Source organism: Dipodomys spectabilis, unplaced genomic scaffold, assembly GCF_019054845.1.
Source record: "Dipodomys spectabilis isolate Male_0828 unplaced genomic scaffold, ASM1905484v1 ptg000288l, whole genome shotgun sequence".
Lineage (NCBI taxonomy): Eukaryota > Metazoa > Chordata > Mammalia > Rodentia > Heteromyidae > Dipodomys > Dipodomys spectabilis.
The window spans coordinates 4,868,393-4,880,452 of record NW_024870965.1 but is presented as its reverse complement, the minus strand read 5'-3'; the positions used below and the strand labels follow the sequence as shown (position 1 = coordinate 4,880,452).

At 42.2% G+C, this 12,060-nt stretch overlaps 1 protein-coding gene across 1 annotated transcript in view; it reads left to right on the top strand.

Annotated features, from left to right (window-relative positions):
• Cdc73 (cell division cycle 73) overlaps positions 1 to 12,060 on the top strand; it is a 92,887-nt gene that overhangs the window by 67,360 nt on the left and 13,467 nt on the right. The window contains exons 12-13 of the mRNA XM_042701169.1: positions 4,878 to 4,913; positions 5,202 to 5,289. Coding sequence (XP_042557103.1) covers positions 4,878 to 4,913; positions 5,202 to 5,289 — 124 coding nt within the window. The remainder of the gene's footprint in view (positions 1 to 4,877; positions 4,914 to 5,201; positions 5,290 to 12,060) is intronic.

The window sequence follows — 12,060 nt, the reverse complement described above, 5'->3', positions numbered from 1 at the left end:
GCAGCTTCTTCCTACCCCTTGCATTTGCACACATTCCTGTGGACAGTTTACCCACTTGTTCTTTGCACGTTGGCGTCTTCTCATCCTTCAGAAATTCCAGCCTAAATGTCACTTTCATTGAGAGGCCTTTTCTACATATCTTAGCTAAAAGACACTTTACTGTGCACATTCAGTTTGTTCCTTAGTATGTTCTGTGTGTGTGTGTGTGTGTGTGTATTATTCTTAGGATCCACCTCTCATAGTCTTCTGAGAGTCCTTTCAAAGAGAGGCATAACTACTATTTCACGTACCATTTAATAATAACCAGCTTTGTACATAGGCTCTGTATAAATGTTACTTAAGTAGAGAGTACAGTCATTTGAAATCAAACAGGGCAGCAATCGTGATTTTACTCATGGCCTTTTTTTGGCTTGCCATTGGAGTCACTCTGTCTATGTAGTAGAGTCACTGCAGCAGCATTCAGCATCAGCTCTAGCTGGAGGGTCAGGAAATTGTAAATACATACCATGACCTGGCTAAGAACTTGATAAACATTATTGTTTTTAATGTCTGCACACCACTTACCATGATGTAGGAATTATTATTTCTGTGTATAGGAAGAAACTGAGGCTAAGTGCAGTCAACCAGCTTACCATAGGAATATCCCTGGCAGTGGCAAATGCGGGTACACATTTAAGTCATCTGAAGCAGACCCTGGCTATGAAGGGGTCTCAAACTCCCATTTCCTGCATGGGGAGCAGGCAGTGTTTCTTTCCCTACTTTAGCCTGTTATACTAAAATAAATCTTTGTTGAAAAAACAGAGCCAGACCCTTATTATTGAGTGCTTTGCATTGCCTCCTTGCCTCTGTTGGGTCAAGCTTGCCAGCACGGGTGTCACAGCGCCCTTCCCTGACAGCCTGTGAATGCTCCTCTGGAGTTGTTTCCCCTCCGAAACCTGTGATCTTTATTTTTCAGTTCACGTGGAACACCCGCTCCATGCGTGCACACAGCCTCTGTACTGGGGCTTGAACTCAGAGGTGTCACGCTTCCTCATTTTTGGCTGGAGCATTCCACTACTTGAGCCCTGCCTCCAGTCTTGCTTTTTTGCTAGTTAATTAGAGATGGACTCTTGCAGACTTTTCTACCTGGACTGGTGTAGTGTAAAACCACAATCCTCTAAGTCTCAGCCTTATGAGCAGCTAGGACTTCAGACATGAGCCCCTAGCACCTGACGTTGACATCTGGGGCGTTTTGTATTTTGCCCTTTCCTTGCATTTGGTTTTCCGAGCCTTTATTTTAAATTCTTGAGTCCATTTGTTGACGCCTTTACCAACTGAGTGAAGTAGGGGCTCCCGACTTCTGACCTCCTCCCGCCCTTGTCCGCCCTCCCCCCTCCTCCTGCCCTTGTCCTCCCTCCTCCCTCCTCCTGCCCTTGTCCTCCTTCCTCCCTCCTCCTGCCCTTGTCCTCCCTCCTCCCTCCTCCTGCCCTTGTCCTCCCTCCTCCTGCCCTTGTCCTCCCTACTCCCTCCCCCTCCTCCTGCCCTTGTCCTCCTTCCTCCCTCCTCCTGCCCTTGTCCTCCCTCCTCCCTCCTCCTGCCCTTGTCCTCCCTCCTCCTGCCCTTGTCCTCCCTACTCCCTCCCCCTCCTCCTGCCCTTGTCCTCCCTCCTCCTGCCCTTGTCCTCCCTCCTCCCTCCTCCTGCCCTTGTCCTCCCTCCTCCCTCCTCCTGCCCTTGTCCTCCCTCCTCCCTCCTCCCTCCTCCTGCCCTTGTCTTCCCTACTCCCTCCTCCCTCCTCCTGCCCTTGTCCTCCCTCCTCCCTCCTCCTGCCCTTGTCCTCCCTCCTCCCTCCTCCTGCCCTTGTCCTCCCTCCTCCTGCCCTTGTCCTCCCTCCTCCCTCCTCCTGCCCTTGTCCTCCCTCCTCCCTCCTCCTGCCCTTGTCCTCCCTCCTCCTGCCCTTGTCCTCCCTCCTCCCTCCTCCTGCCCTTGTCCTCCCTCCTCCCTCCTCCTGCCCTTGTCCTCCCTCCTCCCTCCTCCTGCCCTTGTCCTCCCTACTCCCTCCTCTCTCTTCCTGCCCTTGTCCTCCCTCCTCCCTCCACCCTCCGCCTGCCCTTGTCCTCCCTCCCCCCTCCACCCTCCGCCTGCCCTTGTCCGCCCTCCACCCTCCTCCTGCCCTTGTCCTCCCTCCTCCCTCCACCCTCCACCTGCCCTTGTCCGCCCTCCACCCTCCTCCCTCCTCCTGCCCTTGTCCTCCCTCCGTCCTCCACCCTCCGTCCTCTGTCCTCCGCCTGCCCTTGTCCGCCCTCCACCCTCCGTCCTCCGTCCTCCGCCCGCCCTTGTCCGCCCTCCCTCTGTTGTACGCACAGCAGCTTCTGTCTCTTGCTTACTCGTGGGACGGTACTGTCATTCATTTTTCCTCAAATACTGAAATATCATATGCTAGATTACACTGTATAGATGATCAGACTTGTGAGTTCTTTTTCTAGAAATGATTTGAGAAAGTTTCAGTAGTTTTTCTCAATAAGAGGAATAATGAAAAGACAACAGTAAATATGTGCTTGTGTGAGCTTTTTGTGCCTGGAAGATCATATTATCTAACAACTTGTACAGAAGAGTTTGAAGAATTAGTTAAAATGTAGCAGGGGTGTTGTCTCTAAAGGGAACATACTCGAAAATTGTCTATTTGATTCTCTTAGCATCTGACTTGAAAATTGTCTTATTTGATTCTCTTAGTATCTGTTTCTAAAACCTGGCAGTTGAGTTAGAGTTTCCCACTACTGTTCACCAGTCACTTAGTGCAGGCCAGTGGATGTAGCACAGTAAATTCACACAGCACTGTATACACATACAACAGTTTCAGAATTGCTGAGCCGTGTTCTCGTGTGCAAGAAGCACACAGATAGATTCCCTTTTGCGTGCAGTCCTGGAATGTACTACCTCCTTGTCCCAATCTCTTAAGTGACCTGTGCAGGGCAGCATAGCTTCTCCTGACACCTCCACCATGCCCAATTTTTTAAAAAAATTATTTTTTAAGTTATAGAAGAATTTGCACAAATGAGTGTTGGTGCTGTGAAGTTCTGTGGTCTTGACAATTCTTAGTGTCTTGTGTTCTCCATTACAGCATCATGAAGAAGGAATAGGAATTTTATGTTTTCTAAATTTTTTTGTGATTTTTTTTTTTAATAAAGCCAACTCCAACATTGCATATGCCACATAGAATACATTTAAGATTTTTTAAAAATTTTATTTTATTGGGACTGGGAAGTTGGCTCAGTGGTAGAGCGCTTGCCTTACATGCATGAGGCCCTGGGTTCAATTCCTCAGCACCACAGAAAAAAAAAAGCCAGTGGTGCTGTGGCTCAAGTGGTAGAGCGCTAGCTTTGAGCTGGAGAGCTGAGGGACAGCGCCCAGGCCCAGAGTTGAGGCCCCACAACCAGACCCAAAATTTTTTTTTATTTTATTGTAAAAATGAGTTACAGTTACATGAGTAAGGTAATGAGTACATTTCTTGTTGAGAATTGTTACCCCTCCTTTGCTTTTCTCCTACTATCCTTTCTCTCCCCACCTCCCCATTCCTTTCCTTCCCTCCAAGTTGTAAAATTCATTTGCAGCATAGTGTCTTGTGAGTCTCATTGTTAAGATTTTTTTTGGCGGGGGCGGGGGGGGGGGTCCGGTCATGGGGCCTGGGCGCTGTCCCTCAGCTCTTCAGCTCAAGGCTAGTACTCTACCACTTGAGCCACTTTTGGCTTTTTTCTTTTTTGCTTATGTGGTGCTGAGGAATCGAACCCAGGGCCTCAGGCATGCAAGGCAAGCGCTCTACCACCGAGCCACCTTCCCAGCCCTCACTGTTAAGATTTTATTACATGGATAGATACTGAAAATTGAATCTGCAGCACTTCTTATTTTTAGTATTCATCTGTTAAGTTACAGTTGTCATAATGCCAATGAATTTTTTTTAATGCTTTATGAAGTCTATCTCATATTAAAAACAGTAAAACTGAGCCGGGCGCTGGTGGCTCACGCCTGTCATCCTAGCTACTTAGGAGGCTGAGATCTGAGGATTGCGGTTCAAAGCCAGCCCGGGCAGGAAAGTCCGTGAGACTCTCATCTCCAATAAACCATTAGAAAACTGGAACGGGTGCTGTGGTTCAAGCGGTAGAATGCTCACCTTGAGCTGAAGAGCGCAGGGACAGTGCCCAAGCCCAGAGTTCAAGCCCCACGACTGACCATAAAAAACAAAAAACAAAAAAACCCAGTAAAACTGGCCTGGAGACATGGTACAAATGGTAAAGGGCCTACCACCAATAAAAAAAAGTAAAACAATAGTTTCTAACACAACCAAAATTATTTAATCAATTGAAATCAACATCATAATTTATGTCAAACTGTAATCATTACCATACCATTAATAATAACATTATGCTCAAGATAATGTTAATATTATTGGTAACATAGATATATTAAGATCACGTGTATAAGTCTTCAAATACACTTTATTCCTTACTTTAATAGTCTCTTCCTAAGAAGAAATTAAAAATTCTTTGGAAAGCGGGTATTTAGATCCTAACTCCCAGTGAAATAGCTGTGCTCTCCAATGCCCTTTGGCCAATTGCTGTGTGCTTTTATCCACTGGTTTTGCATTTACTGTGTGATGATTTCCTTTGTATCAAAACTTAGTGTCCATGAACATAAAATATTGCTGAGGAATGCTAAGTCATTTTCATATTTTGATGAAGCAGAGAGGTAACATTACTTGAGAAAATATTTTGTATGTTTTTTTTTTAATTTTTATAGCTAGTAGTGTGAATACTGGCAATTTTTAGGCCTTCATTGTTAAAGCTTGAAAATAAGAATATGGTTTTTGTAACACTCAGTTGTGATTTTTCCCCCCTTCTTACAGTTTCTCAAGCAAGACCTCCTCCAAATCAGAAGAAAGGTAAGATTTTAAAGTTACTCAAGAAGCAAAAGTGTTTGAACTAGGTTACAAACCATTGCTGGTGCTATTAATGAATGTGCTTCGTACCTGTTCGGATTGGTCCAGACCTAAGACACATTGATTATATTTTTCCTGTTATTGCTAGTTGAAACTACTAGTTTTTTTTAGCTCTAAAGAATTAGTTATATATTTGGAAAATTTCATTTTCTAGTAGATAGAGCAAGTATAATTGCTTCTAATAAATTCTAATAATAATTACTTGATATGTTTAAAATTTGGTCTTTATAGGATCACGGACACCCATTATCATAATACCTGCTGCTACCACTTCTTTAATTACCATGCTTAATGCGAAAGACCTTCTGCAGGATTTGAAGTAAGTGCATTATGCAGCTTCTTTTCCTAGGACACTGAGATGTCACTGGAAAATTAGTTGTTACTGAGTCAGCATTATTTGTTAGGAGAATACAAAATTTTATTTAATAGCTACAGTATTTATTTATTTTGGTCAGTTGTGGGGCTTGAACTTAGGGCCTGGGTGCTGTCCTGAGCCTCTTTGTGTTGATGGCTGGCGTTCTACCACTTGAGCCACAGCACTCCTGGCCTTTTCTGAGTAGTTTATTGGAGATAAGAATCTCACAGACTTTCCTGCTTGGGCTGGCTTTGAACCACGAGCCTCAGATCTCAGCCTCCTGAGTAACTAGGGTTATTGCTGCATATAACTAGCAAGTGAAAGTACTTTAAACACTCAAGCAATTCTGGTATCTCATTAGAAGCAGGTGGGATTCTGGGACTCTTGTAACTGAGCCTGACTCTGGCCAAGCCAAGGGACACTTGGAACTTGTGGCTACCCCTTTTGGTCGATGCCCAGGCCTCTGGCTGCACCCCTAGTTTACCTGGACCTTCCTGACCCACTGGGCACTTTGAGAAGTGGGTGCCAGTGAATGGCTAGCCATTGTGGAGAGAATTGTGCTTGTGCAGAGAATGGAATGAAAAGGAACTCTACTGGCATAATTAGGCGGGTAATGTATTATTTGCATTGTTACATGACTTTTATATAGCAAAGAAGTTGTTGCTTGCTTTGTGACATGATTTAATAAGCTTTTATTGGCCCCTCCCAAAAAAAATGCTATCAGTTCTTCATTCTCTAGAACCTTTGCAATGTTTATCTTAACATATTACGAATCTTGTATTTATAGTGAACAGAAATCACAAAGTAGATTTTGATGTCTGTCTTTAAAAGCCTGGCTATGGAGAAGACAAACCATTAAACGGACGACATTTTGAGGGTAGATTATGCTAGGTTTCTTTCAAGTTCAAAACATTTCCTTCATTGTTTAACACCTCATTGCAACTGACATCTCCCTACTGCTGGAATCAGCTGGAGACTTTGCTGTGTAATTAATGCATAATTGAAACCTCCTCCACACAACTTTAGGACTGGCTGTAACTCAGGGTTCAAATTGGCTAGATTGTTCGGTTTTATGTAAAGGCGTAGATTCCTCAATTTTGTAGCCCCTCCAATAAGTAAATGAAACCAAAAATAAAACGAGGCTTAACTTTTAACATGCTAAATAGCAAACCTGAAAGAAGTGTAGTAGGTTATTTTACGATAAATAAATTAGGTAGAACGTGTGTTCTGTGCATGATGGCAGAGTCCAAGGAGAAGGGAACAAGGCTCAGATCTGGAGAGCGTTCCCCTCGCTTTCCTGCCTGTGAGGAAACTGCTTGAGGCATTGGAGAGCGTTCCCCTCGCTTTCCTGCCTGTGAGGAAACTGCTTGAGGCATTGGAAAGAAGCAGGCAGGGCAAGGACAGTTCCTGGAGCTTACATGACAGGAACGATCCTCAGCTGCCCATGTTTACAGCCACAGGCAATGCAAGCGCTTAGAGCTGCTTCAGGACGGCAGACAGCAAATTTTAATTTTCTTGCCACATTGAAGATCTTCTTGCAGTAACTTCTAGATCCCTTATTGATGATGATAAGCTAGCCTTCAATGAGGTCATCCGTTGTAGGAGGGAAATTGTCCTGTGTGGTTATTTTAAAGATAATTTAAAATGTTCTTAGATGTAGAGGTCCTTCCTGTTTCTTATTTGGGATTTTTAGAATTAAATCTTCAGATTATGGCCCATCATGATTCTCAGAGGCTTGACCTTTATAACTTACTTCACATAGATATTCTTTGGGATATTTTTCTGAGGAAATTGAGTCTTCAGTGAATGTGAGGAGTACTCCAGTGAAGATTTACTGAATATGTTGTGGAAGCATCCCTTTAACTTTTCCGTTTGAAGGGTCTGTTTTGTTAGTATGGAGGTTGGAAATACTGGGCCTTGAACTTGCTAGGCAAGTTCTTTCACTTAAGCCATATCCACAGCCCTTTTTTGGCTTCAGTTATTTGTTTCAGATAGTGTCTTATATTTTTATAGGGGCCAGTTTGAACAATAATCCTAACATGTTTCCCATGTGGTTTGCATCATAGCTGGTTGAAATGGAGGTCTTACTAACCTCTGCTTAGGCTGTCCTCGAATTATGATCCTCTCCATCTACAAATCCTGTGTATCTGGGATTAAAGACATTTGCCACTATGCCTACCCAGTTTGAGTTTAAATGTCCAGATATTGTTGCATTTGCTGCATATTCAGTTTTGAGACATTCTAGTTTTCTTTGCAAATGGGTAAAGTTTATGTCTTGGGGAAAGGTAGGGAAGAAAAGACAAGTATGGCCTTATTTCAAGTATTACCATTGTGCTGAATTTAACACGATTGCCAGTTTATGAGAAGAGGAACTCTTACTAGATTTCTTACAGTGAGAGGATTTGAGCTTTGTTTTCTATACGACTAGAAGAAGCCTTGTGAGACGTGGGAAACCAAGCCTAGATTGAATAGGTTTGTAAGTGCTTGCTATGCCTGCCGAAGCACAGGGTCATTACTTTTTCACCCAAATGTTCTTTACAGTTTTTTAACTCAATACTCAAAGATGCCTTTAAGAATCTTGAAGGACTTTATTAATAACTTAGCTTTTTTGGAGGTATTATTCCAATTACTTAGGGAGTTTGTCATATTATCATATCATATAAGCAGAATGAAAGACCTATACCAGTTAGAATGGCCATTATCAGGAAAACTAATAATTAGCAAATGCTGGCGGGGATGTGGCCAAAAGGGAACCCTATTACATGTTGTTGGGATTGTAAACTTTCAACCACTCTGCAAAGCAATATGGAAAGACTAAACATAGAGCTTCCCTATGACACAACAGTTCCATTCCTGAGCATTTATCTAGTGGACCATAAGCCAGACCACACTAAAGCCACCAGCACAGCCATGGTCATTGTGGTATTGTTTGACCATAGCCAAGATACACAATCAACCTACAAGTCCCTCAGTGGATGAATGGACCAAGAAAATGTGGTATATATACACAATGGAATTCTACTCATCAGAAAGAATAATATTGTACCATTTGTAAGGAAATGGAAAGACTTGGAAAAAATTATATGAAATGAAGTAAGCCAGAGCCAATGAAACAGGCTGCATGGTTTCCCTCATGTGGTAACTAGAATGTGCCGTGCCTATAAATCTACAAGTACACACTGCATGATTATAGACACACATAGACATGTATATGGACACCCACACTGGGACATGATAAATTATATAGGACCCTAGTCATTAACGTACTCTTAAGGCCAAGGAGGACATGTGTGCAGGTGGTAGACAAAGTCATCAACAGATGCTCATATAAAACAGTGGTCTATGCAGTGAACTCCAAGAAAAGGAAATGAGACTTTTTTTAGTTGCTATTGTTGCTGTTTTTGTTTTGTTTTCTCTTGTTTGTTGCATTTGGGAGGGGAAGAAGGGAGGACACATAGAAGGTGGAGCAGGATGAACAAATACAGCAGCGACACTCAGTAGACACTATGGAGAATGAACTGGACATCTAGTCTGTGGGGAGGGGGAGATCGGGAGACAAGGTTCAGAAATAGCTGTACTCATAACTCATTACTGTAACCCCTCCACAGCAACTCTGCCATAACAGTTAAAAAACAAAGGAAAAAAGACCTACTTGGTAAAGGTCATAATTTGTTCATGTTACCTCAAGCCATTGTTCTTTTTTTTCCCTTCAAAATAAGTATAAAAATATAATTGTCACAGTTCATGAATGGATGTCAGAACACTCAGGAATCTTAAATAACGTGGTTCTAGCTACGTAAGTCTTTCAGGGTGATTTTCCACATTAGCCAGTGTCTGAGCCCTGGGAGAGGGGAGCAGCACACTAGCTGGTGTGAAGGCCATAGCCATGGCCTTCAGGAAACCTGAAGACTGGTGGGAAAATAACAACTTAGGTAATTGCTGTAGTAAAGAAAACACTGGCAGAATTCAATACAATTAAATGCTACTTTGAATAAAGGCGATAAATTCATAGATTCAAAGTGTAATACACATGGCTTAAATTTAGAATTAAGTAAATTTAAATCCATCCTTAGAGATGCGTTTAAAGTTTGGTAGGCTAGGAAACCAGAATTACCTCATTCAGATTTGAATGTCAGATGCATTGCTTCTAAGATGCCACCTTATAGACTAGGAAATGACAGTAGTTTATGTAAAGAGCACAGTACTTCTTCACACTTCTTGGGCAAGGAGTAAAATAGTACGATGTGCTCCATTAAGACTTTAGTCTGGCAGAAGATGATAGGCTTAGTGTTTGCTTTGTTTACTTTAATCTGGCCATTGCTGTCATCATTGGCTCATATTTGTAAGTTGCGAATGGAGTTACAGTGGAAGAGTACTCATTGAGAATTGACCGTTTGCCTGGAGTAACCAAACCAATAGTTCCATGGTTTACAGCCCTTGGGTTAATTGGCTGGAGCACTGTACTTTAAGACAGGCACATGCTTTATGTTTTAATGTCTCTGAAACTGGGATATTTCTTGCTAATTGATGACATCTTAGCGAGAGCTAGGTGGTACTCCTGGCACAGTTTGGAAATACTATCATTGCATATTTCTAACAGTCAGGGCCAGAATGTCAGTGACTCCACTTTATCAACATTAGAAAGACAATCAGCATGAGCAGAAGTCTTTACAAATACATAATGAGGTAGTACTTGAGAAAAACTGAAAAAGACTGCTGGATGTCATTGGCTCACTTGTATAATCCTAGCTACTCTCGAGGCAAAAATCTAAAGATTGTGGTTCAAAGCCAGCCCAGTCAGGAAAGTCCATGAGACTCTTATCTCCAGTGACCTACCAGGAAATGGGAAGTGATTCTGTGGCTTAAAGTGGTAGAATGCTAGTCTTGAGTGAATAAGCTCAGGGACATGCCCAGGCCCTGTGTTCAAGCTCCATGGCTGACAAAAAAAAGAAAAACTAAAACTGGGAAAAAGCTTAATCTGGAAAACTTCCCCACAGTTTGTTGTAAAGCTAAACTTAACACATGATCTACCAGGTCTGTTCAAAGGTACTTACAAAAGAGAGAAGAAAACGTATGTTACACAGGTTCATAAACGCACCTATAGAGTACTAACTCAGCTTAGCTTTATGTAGTACCCACATTTGCAACCACTCACACAGCATGCTTGTGTATACCCCTTCCCTTCTTCCCCAGTCTCATGTGTTGAAGCTTGACCCCAGTATGATGGTTTTTCATTGATGGTTGTGTTCAGAAGTGGGGTCAGTGTTCCCATGAAGCGAACCCTTTGCCCCCATGCCCCTCCACTGTGGAGAGCACGGTGGATGAACCTCATGAGACTCCTCAGGTGCCTCTTGATCTTGGACCTCCCAGACTGGAGAACATGAGAACCAAAATTCTGTTGTTGGTTAGTCACCTAATCTGTGGTATTTCTGTTATTGCATCCCAAATAGACCAAGATACCCAAATACCTACCAGCAGGAAAATGGATAAATTGTGGTGTATTATTGCCGTAGGATTCTACCCAGAATAAAAGAATGAAGCACTGATAAACCCACAGCATGGGTGGATATCAGACACATTAAATTGATTGGAAGAAGCCAGGTACAAAGGAGTACATCCGTATTACTGTATGTCTAAATTCTCAGGACAGGCAGAATTAATGAATAGTGACAGAAATCTAAACAGTGTTTGTCTGTTGCGAATGGGGACTAGGATGTGACTTGCCTGTACAGCCACTGAATGCGTTAATGTGTTCTGTTCTTTGTCGTAATTGGTATGGTGCATACACTGGGTATATATAAACACTAACTTGCACATTTCATAGTACGTAAATCTTGTGTCCATAAAAGTGCTGCGTGTGCAGAAATAAACTGAAATGAAGCAGTGGAATATAAATTTGGTGTTTGTGAATTCTTTCTTGTAGGAGGAATGATCTCAATGCTTTCTTGTAAAACAACAGCCAAGTATTTTATGGAATGAAGTAGTGGTACCTATGCAGAACCTACCATAGGTGAACAAAAGCGCTTCCTCTCACAGTGTCAGACAGGGAGTCCCAGTCAGGAGAGTAGCCAGCTCCCTCCAGGAAGATGGCTCCAATTTAGGTGTGTAGGCGTAAGGTACTGTTGGAATGTTAGCTGGCAGTCGTTTTCGTCCATAGTGGTACAATGTAAGTGGTGTATCTCACAGTCTGTGGTGTGGGAGATTTGACCAATTATTATAGGGTGAGCAGGTAACTTTTATATTGACCTTTTGTAGAATACTAGTCTTTTTAGTAGATTTAAGTTCAAGGGATCATAGGTCTATCCTTAAGTTGTCAACTGTGTCAAGGCTGAAAAGCATTTTGAAATAATTCATTTTATTTCTAATAGAGGCTATAGCACTCTAAGGAAATAATCATGATTTGGTTAGAAAAGAAGATGTGAAAATTCTGTCTTCAATTGAAAAACTACATAACTTTAGTAAAAATTAGAGCAATCAGTGAGTAAACATGGAGATGCTATGTAACTTTTTAGGTAGCAGCAGTTGAATTAATTCTTCAGTAGACTTAGTTGGATATTTTAATATTTTACTTACCTGTATCTTATGACTCATTCCTTACTAAAGATGAGAAATACTTTTATACTTTCACAGCATCTTCCAGAAGCCAAAGGGAGAAATATGTAATATTATATTTAAGAATTAAAACATTTTAATCCCATCTAGATATATACTAATTGAGATAAATTGAAGGAAAGC